This window comes from Diplodia seriata (assembly GCF_021436955.1).
Source record: "Diplodia seriata strain FDS-637 chromosome Unknown scaffold_10, whole genome shotgun sequence".
Classification (NCBI taxonomy): Eukaryota; Fungi; Ascomycota; class Dothideomycetes; order Botryosphaeriales; family Botryosphaeriaceae; genus Diplodia; species Diplodia seriata.
In genome coordinates this window covers 310,497-334,343 of record NW_027117317.1, presented here as the reverse complement: position 1 = coordinate 334,343, position 23,847 = coordinate 310,497, and the positions used below count along the sequence as shown (strand labels likewise).

At 57.8% G+C, this 23,847-nt stretch overlaps 7 protein-coding genes across 7 annotated transcripts; 3 read left to right on the top strand and 4 right to left on the bottom strand.

Moving 5' to 3' along the window:
- Window positions 1-250: 250 nt before the first annotated feature.
- Window positions 251-1,658, top strand: SLS55_009299 (uncharacterized protein; the record flags this gene model as incomplete). The annotated part of the gene is made up of 3 exons (XM_066780700.1): window positions 251-323; window positions 409-1,325; window positions 1,380-1,658. The coding sequence occupies 3 exons, from the start codon at window positions 251-253 to the stop codon at window positions 1,656-1,658; spliced, it is 1,269 nt and encodes a 422-aa protein (XP_066628646.1).
- Window positions 1,659-2,825: 1,167 nt separating this feature from the next.
- Window positions 2,826-6,804, bottom strand: SLS55_009298 (uncharacterized protein; the record flags this gene model as incomplete). The annotated part of the gene is made up of 4 exons (XM_066780699.1): window positions 2,826-4,247; window positions 4,301-5,082; window positions 5,237-5,660; window positions 5,719-6,804. 4 exons carry the CDS (start codon window positions 6,802-6,804, stop codon window positions 2,826-2,828), a joined length of 3,714 nt encoding a protein of 1,237 aa, XP_066628645.1.
- A 1,500-nt stretch (window positions 6,805-8,304) lies between these two features.
- Window positions 8,305-11,321, top strand: SLS55_009297 (uncharacterized protein; the record flags this gene model as incomplete). Its single annotated transcript, XM_066780698.1, has 5 exons — window positions 8,305-9,879; window positions 9,937-10,057; window positions 10,110-10,522; window positions 10,580-11,162; window positions 11,218-11,321. The coding sequence occupies 5 exons, from the start codon at window positions 8,305-8,307 to the stop codon at window positions 11,319-11,321; spliced, it is 2,796 nt and encodes a 931-aa protein (XP_066628644.1).
- Window positions 11,322-12,945: 1,624 nt separating this feature from the next.
- On the bottom strand, window positions 12,946-16,976 carry syj1 (Inositol-1,4,5-trisphosphate 5-phosphatase 1; the record flags this gene model as incomplete). The annotated part of the gene is made up of 8 exons (XM_066780697.1): window positions 12,946-13,942; window positions 13,995-14,104; window positions 14,159-14,458; window positions 14,517-14,901; window positions 14,952-15,028; window positions 15,082-15,249; window positions 15,305-16,536; window positions 16,595-16,976. 8 exons carry the CDS (start codon window positions 16,974-16,976, stop codon window positions 12,946-12,948), a joined length of 3,651 nt encoding a protein of 1,216 aa, XP_066628643.1.
- Window positions 16,977-18,491: 1,515 nt separating this feature from the next.
- Window positions 18,492-19,206, bottom strand: SLS55_009295 (uncharacterized protein; the record flags this gene model as incomplete). The annotated part of the gene is made up of 2 exons (XM_066780696.1): window positions 18,492-18,979; window positions 19,032-19,206. The coding sequence occupies 2 exons, from the start codon at window positions 19,204-19,206 to the stop codon at window positions 18,492-18,494; spliced, it is 663 nt and encodes a 220-aa protein (XP_066628642.1).
- Window positions 19,207-20,868: 1,662 nt separating this feature from the next.
- On the bottom strand, window positions 20,869-22,008 carry SLS55_009294 (uncharacterized protein; the record flags this gene model as incomplete). Its single annotated transcript, XM_066780695.1, has 1 exon — window positions 20,869-22,008. The coding sequence occupies one exon, from the start codon at window positions 22,006-22,008 to the stop codon at window positions 20,869-20,871; it is 1,140 nt and encodes a 379-aa protein (XP_066628641.1).
- A 614-nt stretch (window positions 22,009-22,622) lies between these two features.
- On the top strand, window positions 22,623-23,780 carry SLS55_009293 (uncharacterized protein; the record flags this gene model as incomplete). The annotated part of the gene is made up of 2 exons (XM_066780694.1): window positions 22,623-23,562; window positions 23,656-23,780. 2 exons carry the CDS (start codon window positions 22,623-22,625, stop codon window positions 23,778-23,780), a joined length of 1,065 nt encoding a protein of 354 aa, XP_066628640.1.
- Window positions 23,781-23,847: the final 67 nt, after the last annotated feature.

Here is a 23,847-nt window from a genome sequence, read left to right as displayed (position 1 = left end):
CGCCAGCAGCTCGCTCTGCAGAAAGTTAACACGTAGGAAGAGGCCTCTCTGCAGCGAGCGCTGCGCCAGATCCCGCGGCCTTTTATCCTCGCCCTCCCTCTGCCGCCCGGGCACCTGTGCGCCGCTGATTGGTACACGTTCACCCACGCCCGCCAGCCTCGATCGCACCCGCACTGCATCTCCTCAGCTTCGCACCCACCTCTTCGGCATCCCCCCAGCCCGCCCCGTCCAATTCGGCCTGTCGCCCGCCATGAGGCCCGTCGCGCTGGCAGCTTTGCTGCTGTGTGCCTTTGTCTCGTTCGCGGCCGCCTGGTCCAAGGAAGGTGCGTGCTCCCGGCCCAGCGTGCATTGTGCACCAGCCCGCCCGCCCCTCGTTTGGCTGCCATTGACTCCCTCCGCCCGCTGCAGACCATGAGATCTTCCGCCTCCGCGACGAGGTCGTCACCAGCGAGGGCCCCGATGCCTCCTTCTACTCCTTCATCGGCGTCGCGCCCTCGGCCTCGCAGGATGAGATCAACAAGGCGTACCGCAAGAAGTCCCGCCAGATCCATCCCGACAAGGCCCGCCAGACCTACCTTTCGGCCTACAAGAAAGACAAGTCCTCTGGCAAGAACAAGTCCGGCAAGCAGCCCTCGGCCAAGGAGCTGCGCCAATTCGACAAGGAGGCTTCCGCACGCTTCGCCCGTCTCGGCGTCGTCGCCAACATCCTGCGTGGTCCTGAGCGCGAGCGCTACGACCACTTCCTTAGGAATGGCTTCCCTGCCTGGCGCGGCACTGGCTACTACTACTCGCGCTACCGTCCGGGCCTTGGCTCCGTGCTTTTCGGTCTCTTTGCCATGATGGGAGGCGCTGCTCACTACGGCGCTCTGTACCTTGGGTGGAAGCGTCAGCGCGACTTCGTCGACCGCTACATTAGGCATGCGAGGCGCGCTGCCTGGGGCGATGAGCTGGGCATCCAGGGCATTCCTGGCGGCCTCGGTGGAGACAGCGGTACTGCTACACCCGTCGAGCAACCTGCCCCGCAGGAACAGCAATATGTCGATGAGAACGGCCAGCCCGTCGCTTTGAATCGTCGCCAGAAACGCATGCAGGAAAAGGAAGCTCGCAAGGAAGGAAAGGCCCCCAAGAGCGCAAAGGCCGCCAAGAAGGCTCGCAACTCTGGGGTCAGTACCCCAGTCGAGGCCGAGCTTACCAGTGGCGGACCACGGGGTCCGAAGAAACGCGTCCAGGCCGAAAACGGCAAAGTCCTCATTGTAGACAGTGCCGGCAATGTGTTCCTAGAAGAGGAAACCGAGGATGGTGACGTCCACGAATTTCTGCTCGATGTAAGTCCGCTGCACTGCCACCCCGCGGCGATTCATGCTAACTGTCCTCGATAGGTCGAGGAGATTCCAAAGCCAACTTTCTTCGATACCGCCGTAGTGCGCGTGCCCGTATGGTTCTACAAGAAATCCATCGGTCGTCTCTTCGGAAAGTCTTCTTCGGATGTTGCTTTGGAAGCCGCTGCCGAAGACGTCGAGCTCGAGGTCGACGGAGACGATAAGGGCGCATCGAATGGCGACGTAGATGCGAAGGAGATCAGCGACACTCTAAAGAGTGCCACGGCGATCAACGCCAACGCGGAGAGCAGGAAGAGGAAAATCCGCAGAACCAAATGAAGGGCTCACGTCATGCAGTAGTTATCATGAGGACAGGACTCGAGGGTACGAAAGGGGATTTGGTGGATGGCTCGCGCTGAGGTCGCATTGGAGGCGCATAGAAGGCACAAAAGCTATGTTTTACTAACGTTTGTACGCAAATACAACCTCGTTCCACTACCATCTCACTTCAAAAACGTGTCGAATATCCAGGTGCAGTGATTACGTGGTGCTCGTAAGGTAGAGAGCGGCTAAATGCGGGTAGTGAGCTTCGTTCCTGAGGCACAGGTGTCAAACCAGTTGAAATGTTCGCATAGAGATTGTATTCATGCTATCTACCAGTCTTTTATAGACCTGGATGCTGGTTTCTGGCTTATTTGCCTGCAATCAACTGGAAGTTTGCCTGCGTTCGGCTTGATATTCAACAAAACCTTGGTACGCTTACTTCGTTACCACCCGACAGCCCACCCTTTGACTCGCATCACACATCCTAGAGAGCTCGGACACAAGGAAGAAGAAGAAGAAGAAGAAGAAGAAGAAGAAGAAGAAGAAGAAGAAGAAGAAGAAGAAGAAGAAGAAGAAGAAGAAGAAGCAGAAGCAAAATTATTGTCATGCGTCAGCAACAAGTTCAATAGTAATGGACAAAAAAGGAGCAAAACTACGGGATTTCCCTGTGTCCCGATGAGAGCCCACCCTCCTCCACCCGACCATAGGGCTCCGTTTGAGGTTTTTTTTTTTTTTTTTGCGTCAGTGGGAATTGAAATTGGGGAGTTCCGGCTGCGTGCCGGAACTTGGTATAGTTTGTAGTTTTCGGATCCGTCGGTGATACCACCACGACTGGCGAACTAGTAGGTAACCTATCATAGGCGGATAAAAGGAGAAGCTGTGGGCATGCACGTCACATTCACGAAACTGATTCCAGCAATGTGCCTACCAGGCCGAGTGGTTTTACCCGTGCAAGCTAAATTGTAGGACGACGATCAGTCGTGCCGTTTTCGATGTTTACGCCTCGCACCAACGGACAGCTGCAGGTAATTGCAGGGCCGAAGCTGTCAAACGTGTTAACAAAGTACAGATGTTAATTTACAATACAAAAGGCATCTGGTTCGCGCCCCAGCCCCTTATCAGAGAAGCGCCAACTCCAGGTAATGCTATACAAGTAGCCTTTGATGCTTAAAGCCCAGGTGACTAGACCTCCGTCTCGATACCGGCCTCACGCTCTCGATGCTTGAACAGATTTTCAACCCGCTGCTCTCCATGCTCAACCTTATGCTTCATCCATTGCAATGTCCTTGGACCTTTCCACTGCATCATGCCGCGATTACTTCGATGCAACTGCTTCCTGTGCCTCTTGTATTCCTTGACCGACGCCGCCAAGCCTCTCTTCCCATTCTTGCTGAGGCCATCTGATCCGCCGCTGCGGACGCTCTCGCCACTACCTCGGCTCGCAGACGTCGTGGGCGTAACGTCGCCGTCCTCGTTCCTCTTGTAGTCGCTTTCGTCGCCGCTGTCGTCGCTGCTTGAAGAACTACTGCTGCTTGAGCTGCCACCGTCGCCGACGTCGAAATCCATCTCATCGTTGTCATGAGCTGTGTCCAATACCTCCATGACCTGCGCAATGTTCGGGTCCTTGGAAGCCAATGGGATATGATAGCCGGACAAGCCGCTCCAGAGCGTAACGCGAAGGGTTACTGTCCCGACCTTTGTCGCTCCCCGTACTTCATCGGCGGAGCACGTCAACGCATGCTTCATGTCGCCACCCTTCCAGATGGAGACCGTGATGGTTTGCTCCTCGTTGTCCGGTACATCCTTGAGCCAAAAGACGCCGTAAGCCTGCAGCCCGTCCAACACAGACTTCGGTTTCTTGAATTCCACGATGACGGGGCTGGCATAGCGCTTGCGAACCGCGAGCTTAAGTGGCTTGAAGCGCCTGCTCCTCCAAGTGCCGTTGGAGTGCGGCTGCTGATGCCCATCAGCACTCGGCCCACAGCTGTACATCTTGCCTCGCCCAAGATTTGTGCGGACTTTCAAACGTAGGTTCATGAAGTCTGGGGGCAGGTCTGTTGATTCTGTGTTCGGGGCGACTTCTAGGGTTCCGTAGTCCCAGCCAAGCATGTTGCGTGGTGCTTGCAGGTGAACTGAGCGAAAGACCATGGAAACACGAGCGCGGCCGTACCCAACGCCGCCGGATAACGGGAAGAAGGCGTTGACCTGGGACCGCTTCGCCAAGACCTTGTCAAGCGGCAGATACACGATTCCAAGAAGTGCGTCGTCTTCGTGGACTCTAGAATCCCGCACTGAAATGTGGACATCGGTATTTCTCCAGTCGCGGATAAAGCGCTCGCAGCCAGCGTTGAAAAAAGGTTGCGAATTTTTCGGCTTCGTCCTCGTGCGGAAAGCCTTCCCGTGATTAATGATGATGTTGCAGTATGAGCTCGGCAGATCATCCCCCTCTTGCTCTTCGTCACTATCTGCCTCGTGTTTGCTAGCTTTGTTCTTGTTGATAGGCTCAAGCTCGAGCCCTGTGATCTGATGGATAGTGATTGAGAGGATGCCGCTCGGATATTCTTGGGGCGGTGGGCAGGATATAAGCAATTGGTCTTGCCTCTCCTGGGGAGTGCTGTTAGAGTGCTGGTTACCAGAGATCGCTGGCAGCGACTCACCTTAAAATCTTGTGCTTTCTGTTGCTCGAGTTCAGCAGATTCGTCCTTCTTGGACTCGCGAAGCTTTTGTTCGCTCTCTTCATCGGCAATTTGCTTTAGCTGGTCCACTGAACGAATCTCAGGGTCTGCTTGCTGCTGTGCTAGCTGCGAGTCAAGCACGCGGACTTTCGGAAAGTACCCAACGCTCCACTTTAACTTCCCTGGCATGGTTTCGCCTGCAGTGAGAGCTTTGAACCCATCTACTCTATCCATCATCTTGCCGCGGCTTTCAGGCGACCGCATCAGCTGCTTAATGTCCAGTTCAATTCTTCCCAGATCATCGTCGGCAGTCGTGCGGTCAGAGTCCCACAGCTGGACGCGCAGACGTTCCTCAACATTCAGTTCATCCGCAGTCACCAGCACGAACGCTGTTTCGTCCCACACCGGCTCCATCTCTGACTGAATAATCCGTGTTGACCACAAAGGTTTGCTGAACTTGGCCCAGCCCACCGATACGTAGCCGTCGGTCGAGCCTTTCTTCCACAGGAAACCAGCATCCCCTTCCTTGAAATCAAAAGCGCGGACTATCCGGACCATTATGACTCCACGAGCAGCTGTGTCCTTCTTGAAGTCGTCGCCCATGAGCATATCCTTCAGGTCGAGCGTGAGAGACTTCGGCGCGACATATTCGGCCATGGCAGCGTCTATGGAACTTTGGACAAAGTTGGAGATCAGGGGCAGGTCCATGATGTTGAGCCCGCGCTGGGTCAGCGGTATGCAAGAGACCGAGACCTTGGGCTGTCCTAAGAATGTCATGGTGCAGAGACTGAAGAAGGGTGGATCCGGGCAAAGCTGGAGTCTCAAGCGCATAGTTCCGACGAGTCCATGCAACTCGACCCAGACAGCTGTTTTGGCAGGATTAGCTCGAGTTTCACCGTCTCTGCTTGAGTTACTTACGCAGTCGAATGTTGCCTGGAAGGTAGAAAGCCAGGTAAAGATGCATGTTCTTGGCCCGGTCCCGGATTCCACGGCGAACAGTCCTCGCGCGGTATGAAAAGGCGATCTCCACATTAACGAAATCACCTTCTTCAGCTTCCATGCCTTCGCCGATGTTTTCGTTCTCCTGTAGCTTGTCTGGGCTCTTCTCTTTCTTACCCTCGTCGTCTTGGATGCTCTCTGTTTCGCCCTCGTTAGGAACGGTGCGGTCGCTGTGCTTCGAGTCCCCGTTGCCCTTCAGCTTCCCGCTTTGCGACACAGACATGCCGGCAGCTCCAGTTGGTAGCCAACGAACGCCTAGGATGCGGACAGACTCGCTGCCTTGACCGAGGTCGTCCACGCTGACCATTCTCACGACCTTGGGCAAACTAGCTTGCATGACATCCTGAAATGCGTCACGCGTTAACAGAACAGTATAGGCAAGGGGCAAGAGCAGCTCTTACCTCGAGAGTATCGACCAGACTAGTAAAGAGGTCTGGATTCACAAGGGGCCAAATGGACGCAAGAAGGGAGTTGAGCCACTGAGTCGACTCGGGCATTTCAGCCTTGGCCAGCTCCTTACCCCTCTGCCTTTCGGCCTCCCAAGTCTCATCATCCCACAGATTTGCAACTTTCTTGTCGATCCAGTCGCGCATTGCCCATATGATCGCAGCTCCTGTTCCTGCTGTTGCGAGCAGGATCACCGGAGAAGCCACCTGGAGACGGAAATCTGAGCGGATGAAGAACCGCGCCAGAGCTAGCAACAGAGAGGTCAACCCCACGACCAGGGACAATCCGACTGTAGCAGCGGTCTTGTAGATCCTTGCCAGCTCTACGCGTATGTTGTCGAATTCTGGCGGCGGGAAGAGCATCTCCATGCCCGAGTGGTATGCCTGGCTGTCAGTGGCCTCGTCGCGCAGATCGTCCTCGCTCTTGTCCTTAGCGCTGGTGCCAGTAGCGGTACGTCGGTGGGTGCCTGCGGCTGGTTCGTTTTGAGGAGCAGTTTTGAGGTCATTCTTGGTGAAGTCGTGGATGGTGATGGGCAGGTGGGTGACAGGGTCAGTCACAGTCCGCTTGGTCGGATCGTCGCCCTTCTTTTTCATCAGCTTCCGGCGCTCTCTGGCATCTTTCGTGGCCATGGTGTCCTCTGAAGTGTCCTCGGCAACGTCTCCACCACCCTCACCGTCTTTCCGAGCAGCAGGGTCGTGTGCGGAGTCCATTGGCTCCTCATCTTGGCCCTGATGCTCTGGCAGACTCTGGTCATCTTCCCGTTCGACTAAGTTCTTGTTGTGGCTCGGGTACGGCTGGGCACTGGTGCTGGAGTCGGAGGGCGAGGCCTGGTGCTTTTCGCCTTTCCAGTATGCCTTGGCAGTATCTGCAGCTCGCTCGGTCCATCCTGAGTCGTCCTGGGCGGAGGTTGGAGAGGCGTATTGGGCCTCGCGCTGCGCCTTCTCCTCGCGGTAACGGCCGATGGTCGGAACGGGGTGGTGAGTGGTGTACGGGGCCTTGTAGTCGCGTCTAGACGGCTCGGTGTCGTCGCGAGCGTCCATTACGGCGTCGGGATCGTGCGGCGCGGCTTACGGGGCGCAGAGTCACAGCACGGGAGCGCACTGGGAGCAAGGGGCAGAGGCGGCAACAGAAGGCCGGCATTGGCTTTTAGAAGACGCGTAGGACAGGTAACTCGACAGGCGGCGGTTGCGACGGCATTGAGGCCCTCCTGTTGTGATGCAGGACCGTAGTTGACGATGACGTAGGACAGCCTGTTTCAGCCCTGTCCGGCAAGTACTACCCGACAGCGCTGCCCAGCACCTGCAGTCGCAAGACAACCTCGCCCGTTGCCAGCCGCCTTGGATCGACGCCACTGCTCAGCAGCCTATTTTGGCTGACGCGCTTGCGCCATTCCGCTCGACGCGTGCCACGCGCTGGCTGCTCGTACCGGCCAATCACGCCAACGGCACATCCGTCGAGCCTCGCCGCCAACGGCCGCCAGCGTGCGTGCAGCAGCAGCAGCGGCAGCGGCAGCGGCGGCAGCGGCAGCGGCCTTGCAGCACAAGGCGATCCGTCAGGGCAGGGCTCCACTGCAGCAGGTTCCAGCAGGGCGACGGCTTGGATGAGCGTTGGACGGCGGGCCAGACTCGGCGCCAGGGCCGCGGAACGCACCCGCAATCGCCCAGCGGTCCGCCGGAAGGCTCCCGGCAATCAACGCGCAGGTTTCGCGGCCGTGATGCTCAGGCGCCCAGCGAGCAGGTTAGAGCGGTTCGAGGGCAGGTCGAGCCTTCGGCCCCTGTCGCAGGCTCCCCCACTGCCGCTGGACACGCCGCTAGCCAACGCCTGGCAGCCGCGTGCGCGCCCGGCATTCGCCCTCCCCAGACACCCGCAGCACGCGCGGCGCTGACTGCCGGGGTCGAGCAGGCAGGCAGGCACGCCCGTTGCGCTGTCAAGCTATCATTTGCCAGGCTGTTCGCCCGGCGGTCCAGCCCGCGTGCGCGCCGCGGGCAGTCCTGCGAAGGTTCGTGCCGGCCGCTGCTCGCGGCGGTGAGGGTCGGGCGCGGAGGGCAGCGCGGGCGACTAGCAGGCGGCGGGCGCGGCGGCTTCAATAAATAGTGCGCCGCGGCGGGCTCGCCAGGCTGGGGGCGGCGGGCGTGGTGTCGTTGGAGCGTTTCTGCAGCCGTCAGCCCGCAGGCTGGACCGGTGAGAGAACGCTATGCCGTCCGCGGCGTAGTCTGCCTGACTTGCCCCCACCACCACCCTGGTGGCCTCGAGACTGCGCTCCTTCGCTGCCAGAGCCGCAGCCTCTTCGCGCGCCCGCATTGACCTGTTTCAATTATCACCCGCGCCCATCGCTCGAAGATCCTCCACAGGGTTGCCCTGAGGTCCATCCCTCCTAATCTTCCAGTCCAGCGCCTTCTGACCTCATCCCGACACTGTCGCAACCGCCTCCAGCCAGAGCACCACCGCCCGCGCCCCGCTCGGGAATGGCCTAATAGCTACGCGGATGCCGGCTGTTGTGCGCGACCAGTCCTCCGTTTCCCTGAGCCCGAGGGCCGACAATGACCACCACCACCACCACCACCTCTGGACCATGGCATGACGCCGGCGACGGCTTCTTTGGCCCCATGTCGCCCGACAGCTGGCCCGACGGCGACAACGACTTCCAAACTGTCCTCTCCTCGCTCGCCGGCAGCGACCGTGCCTACTCCAAGTCGCCGAACAGCTCCTTGAACTCCGGCTACTCCCCGCCGCCTCAGCAGCTTACCGGCCTGCCCCTCCCCATCACCCCGCTGGTCCAGGCCCAGCCCTACGGCATCCTCTCCAATGTTCACCTCCAGTCCAATCTCCAGCCCATCTCTCCGGACGTGCCCGACAGCGCCTCGAACTCGCCCGCCTCCGTGCCCGTCCACACCCCGCCCGAGATGAATGCGTCCATCGACCAGATGCTGGAGATGAACCCCGCCCTCTGGAGCCAGAGCAGCCCGAGCATCGACCAGAGCTGGGAAATGGTGCCCAGACAGTCCTCCATCACCTCGCTCGACAGTCCTACCGCCCCTTCGCACGGCTCCTATGATCGCGTCACCGACCTTTTCCCCATGATGCCGAGCGAAGCCCAGATGTCCGTCCAGCAGCAGCAGGATGCTGCGTTCGCTGCCCAGCCTTTCCAGTATCCAATCCAGCATGGTAGCAGCATCCTGTCCATGTCGCCATGTCCCCGCGTTGACCATTGCGCAGGCGCCCAGCCGGATTTTTCGCCGTCTCCTACCGCTCGAACCGGCATGCACGCCATGGGCAATGCCCAGCCTGCGGCCGACCTCGCAAGGTTCCCATCGGCCTCCCATTTCGACCTCGACATGGCCAAGCCCTTTCCTCAAATGCAGCGCCAGCAGCCACAGCAGCAGCCCTGGAGCAGTGAATCTCTGCGGAACATGATGAACTTGGAGGCGGCGCCCGATGCCCTCGTCTTTGGACCTGGCTACTACCTTGCCGGGAACCCTCCTCAGATGCCGCCTGTCACCGAGGAGCAGCTCCGACGAAGCCTCTCTGCGTCGACCTCCCACTCTCTTTCCCCTGAAACGTCTCCTACTGTCCTTCCGGCCGCCTCGCTAGACATGTCCGCCGCCTTTTCGACTGGTCAGGAGGTGTCCTTCCCCATCCAAAGCAGCGCTGCCCACGGTTACGTCAACAATGACATGATGTCTCAACAGCCCCTCTTCGTCGATACGTCTCCTCTTCAAGCTTTCTCAACGGCCGATCAATACCCATTTCCCGGCTATGTTGCCGATGCAAGTCTCATTTCTCCGACTGCGGAATCGCACCCGCGCTCCTCGATAAGTTCTGTGAGCCTTTCTATGGAACACATGGCCGAAGCTCTAGTGCCTGCGAACCAAGGCTCAGGCTTTATCAACCCATTCGGCGGTGAGAGTCCACCAATGATTTCCGCGCAGCACGTGCCGCAGGCGTCCGAAAGCCCTACCGCAACTGGATCCGTGGATTTGTCTCTGCAGGCAAATGCGGCGCAGAGGTCCGGTGGCCGGCAACTCGGTTCACACCTGGACCCGGAGAAGAGAAAAGATGCGAATACGATGCGTGAAGTCGGCGCGTGCTGGTCCTGCGCGCTTCAGAGGGACAAGGTGAGCATGTGACTCGGTGGCCCCCCGTTCGGTGTACGTGCTGACACTACCAACCAGTGTGGGCCAGGCGACCCCTGCCACCGGTGCGAGAAGCGCAAACACAAGGCCAATGGCCCTCATCCGCAACTCGCCTGTGATCGTACGCCGCTCTGGGATTTGCTGGAGTTCTTCCTTCCCTGTAAGAACGCCAAGGTTCTCGTTTCGTGGATCACACTGACACTATCAAGCAGCTCAATTGACTGATCTACACAAGCCAAAAACACTCGAGGACTTTGTGGGGAAGCACACCACAGGGTGGACTAACATGCGCATCAAGCTCAAACTGATCCCCGGACGCGGTCTTCCGGCCATGATTTGCGAAGCTTACGAATTCATCCCTCAAACCCACGAATCAGCACGGCAATTTCAGTATTTCAAGGATCACAAGACCGGCTTATCTCAACGACGCGAAAAGCCCTCACCGCCGTTGGGAATGATGCAGATCGAGCAGGAAGACATCAAGCGTTATTCGAAATACCTTGATGAGATTGTAGAACATCATTTCCGCGCCTTTGCCCAGATGTATTGCTCGGACGATGAATACGACTTCCAGCTCCGCCTTCTGGAATTTATCCGTGACCTCAAGCCTGAGTCCAAAGATGAGGTCAGTCCGCTGCGACGATTCACCACGTCTATTGTGCAACCGCTGACTGCCACATAGAAGCTACTCCTTCATGAGGTCCGTCGCCTCATTGTTGTCACTTACATAATGGGCCACACGCTTGTCCTCGAAGAAGCAAACCGCGCTCAAGTTCTTCCCCGCCTTCGGTTTGATCGTCGCTCGGCGTCCGACTACGGTCCGTTCTGTTCGCCCCGGGTAGTCAACCGGCAGCTCAAGTATCTCTTTTGCGGACTGCACAAGACCACTATGCATGAGGTATACAAACGTCTGCAACAGATGCTCAAGAAGTCGACTCAATGGCCGCCTGCAAAGTGGACCGCCGCCTTCTGTGCCATGCTTGGCCTTGCCATGGTGCATGAGGATACGCAAAAGACCATCCAGCTCGTCATGGACCACAAGACGGTCTCCGAGGGCATGGACGAAAGGCATGCTCGGGAAGGCGCCCGGCGAGCGTGTGAGGCTATTGACGTCAAGTTCTCGTTTGTCATGGCGCTCTTCATGCGCCGTAGTAGCAAGAGCGAGAACCCTATTGTGCATCGCGATGGAGCATACTGGGCAGGCAAACTGGAGCGTAACTGTGCCTTGTTCGCTGAGAACGTTAGGAAGCTCGTGAGCAACAACTGTGAGTCCAGCCGGTGCATGAGTCCGAGGCTAATGGCTAATACGATTCGACACAGATGTCTATCTTCACCAACAAAAGCAAATACCTTCGGATTCGCAGGGTAATTTTACCTCGCGTTTGGTCGGACGTTTCATCACGGCGCTGTATGACCAGAGCTAAAGTCAATCATTACCACCCTTTCCTTCCTACCAGCCTCGTGTCTTTCTTCAGACATTGTATTTCTTTACAGAACTTAACCGGCAAGCGTTCTGGAGCAGATGTTTGATCTGCTGCTCGTGGTTTGGAGAATTCTCGGCGACGTTCGTCTGCTACTTTCAGCAACGATGGCAAGACTCGATGAGAAACTTTTTGCAACCACGAGATCCACGACCTCATGATCACGGCCGGCTCGATGTTGATGACCGATCTACTACCCCCGGATTACTTTCACATGGCGTTAATTTGGGATACGGGGGACGAAGAATCCTGCTGCGACAGCATTCTTGATAGTCATGTAAATATTCTTATGTACGGACCCGGTATATAGACGACACTTCGATTCCATCAGCCAGAGCTTCTTCTCCAACGGATGTCCACAGCAATGGTCCAAGCTGTTCTGCTTTTCATCCGTTGCAACTCATAGTTTTACATTGCGATGGCCTTCTGCCTCGATACTTCTCGGTAATCCGGTTGAAATGGGATGCAACGATGGCCTTTTGGCCTCTTGGACCACTACGGACTGGTGATACAGTGGGTTGCAGTAAAGTGGAGCCCCCCCCCCCCCCCCCCCCCCCCTTCCTCCCCTTCATGGGTAAAATGCCCGGACGCAGGTGTGAGTTTCAAAGCTGTACATACACATCCCAGCCATGGGTAACAATATCTCTGAAGAACCAATGCCATTATAGCCCGCTACGATGTGCTGGTGCATGAAGAAGTCCAGTGTCAGGAAAGGGTAGCGGCGGAGAAGAACCCACGGCATGATCATGTGGTCACAAGCTCGAGGAATGTCTCATCGACGGGTCGGGGAATGGCGTGCGCAAGGAAGCCAGCATTCTTGCAGGAGGGGAAAGGGCAGATAATTAGGTGCACGACTTACGTACAGTCCGAGTGGCGTCACTCCATACTAGTAACAAGATCTGCGTCGGCATCATCCAACAAGACGTTCACCCCAAAACTTTCAACCGGGATGTGAATGGAGATCGAGAACCAGATGATCAGGCCCCTCTGCTGTTGTGTAGAGAATCTCTCCCAATTGCGCCCCCTGCCAGCCACTGTAGGGAACGGCCTCCCAGCCCCACCAAATCGGTCTTCACCCCGCCTCACAACTTACCGCTCTCCACCTACCAAAACGCTAGCGTGACGCGTGAAAAGAAAAAGGCCGCAGATAGGGACATTGACCAATAAGCTGTAGTATACGCCATGCGCCGCTTAGCATCGATGGCGCGGATGGTGGCAAACGAGTGGGAGACTGACACCTTCCGAAGGGTAGTCCGTTTGAGCTACTGCGCCTCCATTTGTGCACGTGGGATTGATGATCAGTAAGCCTCCCATTATTCATGTAGGCGCGGGACACTACAATAGTAGCCCTCCAAAGTTTGGTTCTCTAAAAATCGCGTGGAAGCGGTGTTGTTGGATTAGCGGCAAGCCATACTGATAGCACTACCAGTTGAGGTTTTCCGCTTTAGCCCGATAATGGCTCTAGCACGATCCATCTATTTAGAGAAAATGCGATCAGGCTATCCTTCTAATATATCACCATGCCCAGCTATACTGAGACGCGGGTTTTAACCTCTTTGTGACACTCTCAGCCTGGTCGCAACACCTCCCAATTCTTCAGTCCCTGCATCTCGTCGTCCCCCGTGTCCAACAGCCCGCTCGGGCTGCCTGTCGACGTGCCAGTTCCTCGTCTCGGTGGCAAAGAGGGTGGTCCGTCAACTTGGTTCGCCACGCTCGCACCAACTGACTTGCTGGTGGTCGTAACTCTTCGCGGCGGGGGAAGCAACGGAGGCTGTTGTTTCTTCTCCGCTTTCGGTGAAGTGGCACCCGCGAGAACGGATGGCTTCTTCGGTATTGGCGGCGCAGGCTTCCTTTTGATTGAGTTGGAGGAGCCGGTAGAGGCATTGGAGGGCGAACGGTTGATACCGACTAGGTCCCGATCGACTCCACCGTCGAGGCCACCAGTTGCCGCACGCCTGGGAGGCAATGCCGGTACCTGGCCAGCGGGCATGCTCTTAGTCGAGGACACAGGGCTGCTCACACGGCTGGGCTCCAGCGGAGGTGGGAGTTTGCGGCGGACACTCGTGGTTGACTGAGCGTCGCTGGCGTGACGTCGGAGGTGGTTGTTGGAGTTATGTTGGGGCGTGACCTTGACCCAGTCTGGTTCTTGCGAAGGTACCCAAGGGTTTGATGGGCGTTTGGGATTGACGACAAAGTCCTCACCAGGCGAGTGGAGCATGGATTGCGCGGGTTGTCCGTTGTCAAGCCACCATTTGCGGCGATCAGAACTGGCCGGTGGCAGTGTAGGATCGATTGGGTCGTAGCCGAGCAGATCTTCCTCGTCTGAATCGTCTGCCTGGCCGGCCGCAGTCGAGTCTCCGACAACACCTTTACGCTGCTGGTAGAGGTCTCTGCTTAACTGTTCCTTCCTCTGCTCATCGATCATGGTTATGACGCAGAGAAAGGTAGCGTACACGGGCCGGTGATCCGAGAACTTCAACGCAGCGGTATTGTAGTTGATTTGTCTCAAGTTATCGCCTTTCCGTAGGATTCGGTCACACCACGCCGGGATGCGGGCTTTCTCTCTGTACGCTGTCAGTTCTGGATCTAGGCTGAAGAGCAGTCTCCCGGCCTTACGACGTGTCGTAGATATCTGTCCCAACATCGTATTTGTAGGTTGGTGGGAAAGTAATTCTAGCTTCCGAGTAGAATGGGAACGTCAAGCCTGCAACCATCTGCAGATTGAGCTGCGTCGGTTGTCAGTAGGAATGTTTCGTCCGAGTCATGATGCCCTGACTTACCTGATCATTATCGTATAGCGTCTCCAGGTCGCCCACCTCGACGAGCTTCCTGACCTTCTCGTTGACGAGCCCAATGCGGTAGTTGAAATCTCCGAGCCAGATGACAGTGTCGTGGTCCTCGATGGACCGATTTCTCTGAAACCTTAGGCCGTGACTGATGGTTCTGTAATCGCGGTTGCGTTCGTCGTAGTTGGCGAACCCAGCCGCCAAGTGTGCGGTCACGAAGCAGATGGACGTGTTTGCGTACTCCATGCGAATGGCCACAGCTCCCTTGTTCCCGGCTATTCCGGACATACCGGTCTTGAGTCAATGTAATCAGCGGTCACAACTGGGCACGCGTTGTGAGGGGGACTCCTACCTTCTTCAAACTTCCCTCGACATTCTTGATGTACTTCAGGATGCTCGCTCTGACGAAAACAGATAGAGATGCACCGACAAGCTGTCCTCCCCGAAGGGATACGTACTCCTCCTGGCCATGCATCTGAGCGTGGTCGTTCAGAGTCCGCTTCACGGCAGCTTCCCACTGCTGTCTCCGGGCAGGGTCTGTCGACATGATTTGTTGGGGACTCAGCTCCACGATCTCTTGAAAGCCAACAGCAACGATTTCCGGAAATCGTTGTGATGGCTCAACCGGTGGCGTTAACCAAGGCGAAAGGTCCGAGTTGATCCCTTCTGTTTTGCCATTGAGGTTGAATGTGCCCGCCCATATGTATATGGGCTTTTCCGAAGAAAACTCGCTTGCTCTGGCTCACTGTCAGCGGCCGTTCAACGCATGTTTTTGGCAGAACGGTACCTTCTGCTCAGCTCGCTCGTCACAAAGTCATTGATTGGATCGAACAGGTGTACGGGAGCTTGCCCCATCAGCCGTCCCTGGTCCAGTTGTGAGCGAGCACTCCTCGCGTTGAGAAACAGCGGGCGCATACCAGCAGCATATCTATCGTGTTCTGACGTCCTTTGTCTGCAAAGTTATTGATGTACATGCGTTGCGCACTTTTCCGGGCATCGGCAATGGCGCCAGCCAGGGACATCTTCCCGGATCTTGTGAAAGATGACTTGAGAGCACCCGTGCCTGCGTAGATCTTGGAGAGTGCCTAACATAGATTGATTAATCTGGATCCTATGTTGGATACTCTGTTCAAGACGTACATCACCGTTGTCGGCCCACAGCGTGCCATGTCTATTCCAGAAATCGGCGGTGGCGCGGTCACCACGACCACCCAAAAAGACCTCGACAGCCATCCGGCTAATGATGGTCTGCACGAGGTTTGTGCGATCCAGGCAGTCTAGACAGTTGGTACGAAACACGCCTTCTTGCTGAAGTACGGTTGTTGATCGCCGGTAGATTTGGTCTTCGCCTTGAGCCGTCTTGGGACGTTCTTCCACCTCTTCGCCCAGATAATAGGCAAAGCCCTCGGCGGAATCACGGACGTAGCGCGAGATCATACTGGCCGCTTCATAACCGGCCGGGCCTCTTGTTTCGGCATGAAAGTCATATTCGGTCAACTTCAGTAACTCGTGCCCTCTGGAGCCGCCGCCGTTGTCCGAGTTATTGTTCAACGAGCAGCTTCGGATGTGGTAGCGGTACCGGTCACTGATTTCAATCTCACTCGATTTTTCAGCGCTCAGGAGATTCACGACGTGGACGGCACCATAGGCAAGCTCCAGGTTCTCCATGTGTTTGTCAAATGCTGGCTGGGTGGCTTCTGGGGAACGGGTGATGGAAACTTTCTGCTGGCCCGGGAGTAGGCCCGGCTGCTGCTCCCAAAAGATGGGGACGCTGCCACGCACTTGGACGTAGCTGAAACACACACCATCTGGAGTCCAAAATATGGTCTCTGTCTCGACGAAATTGGCAACATTCCCATCATCGTCCATGCCTCTGGCGTTGAAGCGAGTGCCGGCCCTTCTGCACGACAGCCTCGATATGAGCGTCATGGTGGACGGCAAGCCGGTGCGGGTGTTGCGAGCTGGCGATGAGGCTGCCGGGATGTTGAACGTGGACGCGAAGCCACGGATGGCAGAAGTCAGGATCCCAGAGGCGTCCAGCGCGTCCTTCTCTGCGTGCGCCAGGCGGGAGCGAAAGTTCACCAGCGGCTGTATCATGTATGAGTTCCACAGAAAGCCGGCATCCAGGCTGTCGAGCACCACGGTGGACTCGTCGTAGGAGCGGTCCTGCATGCGGCGGGTAAGGTCGAAGTCGGAGCTGTAGTAGAAGGTGCCGCTGCTCAGCAGCTTCTTCAGCGCCATGCAAGGATGCTCGAGCATGGGTTCCCTCCGGCCAAGGCCCTGCTCAAAGCCCTCCTCGTCCACCGTGTCGGTCGAGTAGGGGTTGATCTCATCGTAGAGGATGTGGTCGTAGTCGGTGCGGTTGAGACAGTCTGGGGCGCGGTCAGCAGGGCCGGGGGCGCGAGGTGCAGGGAAGGAGGTGGGAAGTACGGAAGTCGACGGCCAGGATCTTCTGCACCGTCTCGCCCGGGCGCACGGTGGCGGCGCGCGAGGCGGCGCTGACGACGCAGAGGAAGACGTCGTTGTTGACGGTGATGAGGCCCAAGGTGCCGTGGACAGGCTGGGCAGAGAAACTCCTGTAGTCGCTCAGGTCGGTGGAGTGCACGTCGGAGAACTCGACCATGCAGCGCGGCGGCTGGCCGGGCGCGCCGCCGCTGGAGACGGACGTCTGCGAGACATTGCCGGAGCCGGGGTAGAGGCCATTGGCGGCAGCGGTGGGTGTATGGCGGAAGACGAGCACATGGGAGTCGGTCGCGAGGGCAATGGAGCGGTGGGGGTGGTCTCGAATCAGCACGCGGATGCGGGAGGACATGGTCGGGCGGCAGGGCTAGGGCGAGGGGCGGCGGCGGCGGAGACGACGAGGAGGTGGGCGGAGGCGGCGCTGCGGACGGCGCATCCCGGGGTGGTGAAGAAGGGTCGGAGTGGTGCGTTGACGCTCTGGGTTCCGGGTTCTGGGCTGGCTTCTCCCAGGGCCTCAGGGCCGCAGGTGGTGCACCCGCGGGCGTCATCGTGCCGCGGTGGTTGGCACGCCCGGGCATCTCACCCGCCCGCGCCAAGCCGGTATTACATTAGTAATAATAGTCACGGTTTTGTTGTTCAAAGACGTCACGCTTGAGCCTTCACCCGCACCTACTACTGCTACCACTAACTACTGCTCGAGGACTCGGCTGCCGCCTGCGCTGCTTGCAGCAAAGCTGTTGGAGCGAGAGCTTTGGCGCGGCGAGGACAACATCGACTTCACTACGGCCTCCGAGCACTCGACCGGGGCGCTCTTTCCTTGACGCCTGCGGCCTTCCTGGGGGCACTTCGAAACCGTTCCACATAGACAGCAACGCTCCTGCAAAGCCCCGCCGGAACGCAGCTACCGCCAGTACTCGCGGGGCCTGCGCGAGCTGCTGACCTCGATGCGCGTGGAGCGGTAGCTCTCGCGCGGGTCGTCGGCGTAGTGGCTGCGCCGGTCCCTGCTCGCGCTGCGCTCCCTTGACCTGTTGTGGTGCTGGTGCCGGTTCCGGTGCTCGTCTGGCGGCTCGATGTACCTGAAGCTGCGTCGGGCGCCGCGTGTCAGCATATCTCGGCCCCTCGTGGAGCTTGGGCATCACGCACGTCTCGTATCTGGGAGAGCGGTCGGTCACGGACGAGCGGGCCGGCGAGTACTCGGCGGCGCGGTGGCGGTGGACCTCGTGCTCGCGCTCGCGGACGATGTAGTCGCTCTCGCTGAGGCTGGTGCGGCTGGAGGCCGGGGAGACCTCGACGAGGTGGTGGGCGGGCGGCGGGCTCACAGCTCGGGGCGGGGCGGGCGGCGGCGACGGAGGCTTCACGAAGACGGGGACGGGCTGTGGGGGCGGGATGGCCTTGGGCGGCGCGGCGTCGACGGCGGTCACTCTGGTCCTCTCGACGTGGTGCGACACGGCCGACGGCGGGCGGCGCTCGTCGACGATGGTGCGTGACAGCCTGGCCGAGCGCGGGGGCGAGTAGGACGAGTAGTGCGAGCGGCGCCTGGTCGAGACGCGGTACGGCACCGCGCCGTCCGGCTCCTCGTGGACCTTGACCAGACACATTGATTGGGCGGGCGATGCTTCGGCGGCAGTGGGGCTGGGGGATCGGCGGCGAGCAACGCGGGGCCATGGGTGATATAAATGCCATGCGCGTCGGGCTGCGGATGCCACGACTGTCAGCCTCGAGCTTGGGCAGCACGGGTGGCACAGACAGCCCTGGACTCAATCTCAACCCCGACGACCACGACCACGACCACGACCATGACGACCCGATGCCGGGGAACGAAAGAAAAATCGATGGCATTGGACCTGGCGGGTCTCTGCATTGGCGTTTATGCGCCGAGACGTATGCTTTCGTACTCTCCCCGGTTCCTGCCCCCTGCCACATTGCTCTCCGTGGCTCCCATTTCCACGCCGTATGCGCCTGCAGCCATGCTCCTCTTGTTGACGATCTGGCTCGGGTGGAAGACGTTGAAAAGCGCGGCGACGATGAACATCAGCGCAGCATCCAGAACGTAAATGTATGCCTCCTTTGACTGCAGCGCCCCATCTTTGCCCTGGATGTATTCGAGGAGCCGGTAGATGGAACGGACCATGATCAGGGCGCTTGCCGTGTAGAGAACCCAGAGGTACCTCTGCCAGGGCACTTGCACGTTCCTCGACCGCGCCGTTGGATACAGTGCGATGCGGTAATGGAACAGTGCCGATACCACGATGAAAAAGCCGAAGAAGGCTATCTGCACAAGCAGGCCGACGATGATGACGCGCTCTCCGGTCTTTTGGTCGTCTGCCGTCTTTGCCTTTGCCAGCATACCGCCGCCTGCGCTGCGGTCAGCTCGCGCGCCAGCTCAGCCGCTGCGGGAGGAACAGACCTGAGGATTGAGCAAGGAAGGACAGCATGTCACCGAGGAGGAAGATCTTAGTGACCAGCGTGGCCTTGACGATTGAATGCGCCTCTCCATTCGTCAGTCGAATCACCCGCCCGAGGATCATGTAGATCGACGCAGCAAAGAATGTTGGGCCCAGCAAAAGGAGGATGCTCTGCATGATGTAAGGTGGCAACGTCCAGTCGGGCGTCTCTCTGGCCGACAGCGCTCTTCCCGCATATCCAAACGCCTCAACTAAGCTTTCGTTAGCGTCCGTCCTCCTGCTAAGCGCGGTTTGTCTTACAGGCACCCCCGATGATGAATGGTATGAAGTACCATGTCCTCTTCCAGAGAAGCTGCACCATATGAATCAGGCTGCTGGCGCCAAAAAGAACAACGAAGATGACCGCTGCTGGAAAACTTGGGTCGTAGTTGTAATATCTGTATCCCATCTTGGAATTGAAGCGGCCGAAAAGGAGTGGGTATGGAAAAAGCGAGCGTGATGGATCATAGAAGCATGGCCGGGTTTCGATTTTTCTTATATATCACAGCCCTTTGGACGTAGTCCTTGGTCTTTTCAGAGAGTGCTGCCAATTTTGGACCGTATACGCTCGTGCTCGTTTTCGTTTTCGCGAACCACCCCATCCGCGGTCGCGCCGCGTCGAGACACGGAGACTAAGTAGGAGTACTACCGGTAATCTGAGCCTGTGGAACGAATACGACACCATAATATGAGCCATACCGAACCGACGGCGAATTACCATGCCTTGTGGAGCATTGTGAGCGGGGCGCGAGGCTCGCTCACGTCCATGTCTATTTCACACTGTTAAACTGGCTAGCTTGGGCCAGAGACTAGAACGTTTCAGCATGGCCATTCTGTTCCTTTCCAACGACAGGGGGGCCGTGCTAGTACGTGCCAGTGCCAAGGTTCAGCATCCACATGGTCTGTAGGCTCAGACGGAAGCCGAAGTTACTACTTCCGGTCATGTCGGCGGTGCCCCCTTTTAGATTGAATAGCTGCAGATTTGGGTTGTCTTGGCAAGCAAATGAGGCTTTTGCAGGTCATATGTGAGAGGTCTTTTGCTGTATAGGAGGACCAACAACAGTCCACTGTACCGGCTGTGATGAAACCGTATTCCGATGCGAGAGCCACTTCGTTGGCAGAAGCTCAGTGATCCACCTGATGTTCCTTCCGTGATGGTACAGACTATGGCCCATACAGAAAATCCCTACGCATGGCGACGGCGTAAGGCTTTTCAAGAGAAGTAACACTGGCCCGGTACACGGCATCTGAACGCCAATCAAGCCCTTCTCATGTGTGATTTGGACTGTACATTGGTGACCAACCCAGACCACAGAATAAATGGAGACGGCAGGGACACCGGTGGAGTACCAGAGCCGCAGCACATTAGAGACGGACTATTGTTACGGTGACTATATAGATAAGACTAGGTGCTAAAGAATAGAATCCAGCATCGGCTCCTTTACAGAGCTGCTGAACTGGCCCGCATCCGGCGAGCGTAATGAGCCGGCCGGCACATAACCCTTGATGGCTGGGCACGGATCACAAGCACAGATCCTATTTGTGGGCGGAGTGAATGCATCCGGATATTGAGACAACAAGGCATCAACGAAAGAGCCAACACATCAAACTCCTTTACCTTAACCTTGACGTCTACTCTATGAGTATCTACATATTCTTCTCTTCATACGCGATCGTGGCTACCATTAAACGAAAATCGGTCTATACAAGCTCTTGCTTCTCAATTCAATTCGACGTGCATCCCTTTTCCGCCATCCCTTCAGCAGACGCATTACTCCCACTCAAATCCACATATCGAACCTACACGACCTTCTCAACTTTGAGCTGTACAGGCCCGCCACCCTCCAGGGCGAGGAACTCTCCTGCTTCGATACGTTTCTTCCACTTGCTGGACTCGTAACGTGCAGTAATGATGGTCATCCGCAGAATCGGCTCCGCAGACCCATTCTGTGGCGTAGAGACGCCCGAGTCTGTTGGTGCAGGCGTGGCACTCCCCGAGGAAGCGGGGGTCATTTGTTGGGATGCAACGGAAACAGCAGAGAAGGTCCACCGCCCAAATGCCCAGTTCAGAATATACCTGCCGTTGCCATCCATAGCGCTTGGGAGGCTTGCGGGTTGGCTGTCGGAGGACCTGGGGGCTGAGGATGCGTGGAGAACGGCTTTGATGCGATAAATTTCGTCCTTGGAGGAGTCCTTGAGCAAAGCCTCGAGTTTCTCCAAATCAACGCCGCGAGGCTGGCCCGCAGCGGACATGGTGACGGAAAGTACTTCCACCTCACTCGAGTGGTTGTGATCATGCTCATGGTGTAAGGAATGGGCGTCAGCGTGGGCCAGCTTCGCGTCCAAGCCGAAGACAATGTCCTTGTCCACGCGCCCCTTGGCGCTCTTTACGATGGGTGTGGGGACATCGAGTTCGAGGTCCCGGATCTTATCCTCGACGTCTTCGACGCGACGCTCGCTGACAAGCTCGCACTTGTTCAGCACGATGAGATCAGTGTACTGGGCTTGCACCTTGGCGCTGTAGCTAGTGTCCTCGTAGCCCTGCCAGTTCTCGACGTCGACGACGCTCATGACGCCGTCCAGCACGAAGGCACAGGTCTCGCGAGAGATGCGGTTCACCTCCATGGCCAGGGTTGCCGGAAAGGCGCTGCCGCTCGTCTCGATGACGATGCGGTCCGGCTGGGCAGTGGCGCGGAGAGTCTCGAGAGCATCGCCGAGCTGGCCGGTCAGATTGCAGCAGATGCAGCCGTTCAGGAGCTCCTGGACGCCGGAAATGGCCTGGGAAGCGGCAAGCTGGGAGTCGATAGCGACATCGCCGAACTCGTTCTTCAGCAGGGCGAGCTTGTAGTCGGGCGGCAGCTGGGCGAGCAGGTTGAGGATCAGCGTGGTCTTGCCGGAGCCGAGGAAGCCAGTGATGACGGTGACGGGGATGGGCGACATGGCGCAGCAGCAGCAGCGGTAGCAGAAGGCGGCTTAGAGGCGGCGAAAAAGTTGTTGAGCGGTCGTCCGACATCATGACCGCTCGGGGCGCATCCGATGAGCGGCGCACGGGACTGCGTGCGCATCTCGCGGCTCAGGCACTCAGGGTCTGGCTCTAGCCGATGCGGGGCTAGCGCGGCGTCATTCGTTCCGCCCGCAGCCCTGGTGGCCCTGACGGCCATGCTGCTCACCGCCAGCCCACCAGCGTCCGCACCGCTCAATGGCTCCACTTTCGTCGTCCAGACCTCCGCTCAGCTGCCCCTCTCCGCTCTGCACTGCCACGCCGAGCTTCCGCCAAGCGGCCTTCGCGTCCATTCGCCGAGCCAGCGCCCTCGAGACATGGGGAAGCTACGACGCCGCCAGCGCTCCCCGACTTACTCGCGGCGCCACGTCACGGTCTTCGATAGGCCTTTGTCTACTTAATCTCTAACGCCTCGCTCGATCCCTGGCCTGTTTCCTCCCACCCTCTCTCCACCACCCTTCCCCAAACACCCCCCGCCATCCACACCTGCGCCCGTCACTAGCAACCCACCTCGTTCGCATCCTCTGCCATCTTTGCACACGTTTACTCCGCAATGGACTTCATCCACAAGCTCAAGCATGGCGAAGAGGAGGAGAAGCCTCAGTATGAGAGCACATCTACCCAGACCGAGCAGGAAAAGGAGGAGAAGAAGCATTTCTTTGACAAGTTCTCCGGCAAGGACGATGATCGTCAAGAGCAGGACACCCACGATACCCACGATGCCGCCAAGCACCACCCTGCTGCCGAGCACGAAGAGAAGAAGGAGGGCGGTTTCTTGAGCAAGCTCACCGGCCACGACGACGGCAACAAACATGAGTCTCCCGAGGCCGAGAACCGCCGCTACAAGGAAGAGGAGAAGGAAGAGAAGGCCAGCTTCTTTGACAAGCTGACCGGAAAGGAAGCGGAGAGGAAACGCGAGGCCGAACGCCTTCGCAGAGAAGAGGAGGAGCGCCTCGAACGCGAGAGGATAGAGCGGGAGAAGCGCGAGAATGAAAGCTTCTTCGACAAACTCAGGCACAAGAATCATGACGACGAGGAGTCCAAGGAGCGTCGCCCGAGCCATGCCCGCGAAGAGGAGAAGGGTAGCTTCCTCGACAAATTGACCGGCAAGGAGGGCGAAGAGAAGGAGTCAAGGAGCCGCGGTCACAGCAGATCTGGTTCGAGAGATTCCAGGAGCCGTCGCAACAGCAAGTCGGAAGAGGAGGATAAGCACAACTTCCTCGACAGGATTACCGGCAAAGATGACGAGAAGGAATCACACAGCCGTAGCCACAGCAGGTCTCATTCGAAAGGTTCCAGGAGCCGTCGTCACAGCAAGTCCGAAGAGGAAAAGCCCAGCTTCCTCGACAAGATCACTGGCAAGGCTGCTGAGGAGGAGCGCCGCCGGAGAGAGGAGGAGGAGAAGGGCACCTTTGACAAGATGAAGGACCATCTCAATGAGAAGATGGGTGGCGGCCGCAAAGCAGAGGAACAGGAGGATTTTCTTGATAAGTGTAAGCTAACATCTCGATTCAATCACGCCGCCCCGTGTTGATTTCGATCAGTTCGTCTCATCGTTTATTTCTTGCTGATTATTGTCATTACAGCCATCGATAGGTTCCAGGAGCACGTCCTTAGGCAAGGAACCCAGAGCAACGAGAGCGCCTGGGAGCAGGCGAAGGACCGTAAGATTGCCGAAGCCATTCGCCATCAGTTTCACGACAAGAAATGAGCGCATGCGCTGTGCTCTCTTCTGTCTGATGAGAACCTCTTGACGTCCTAGGTGTGGTTTCATTTCA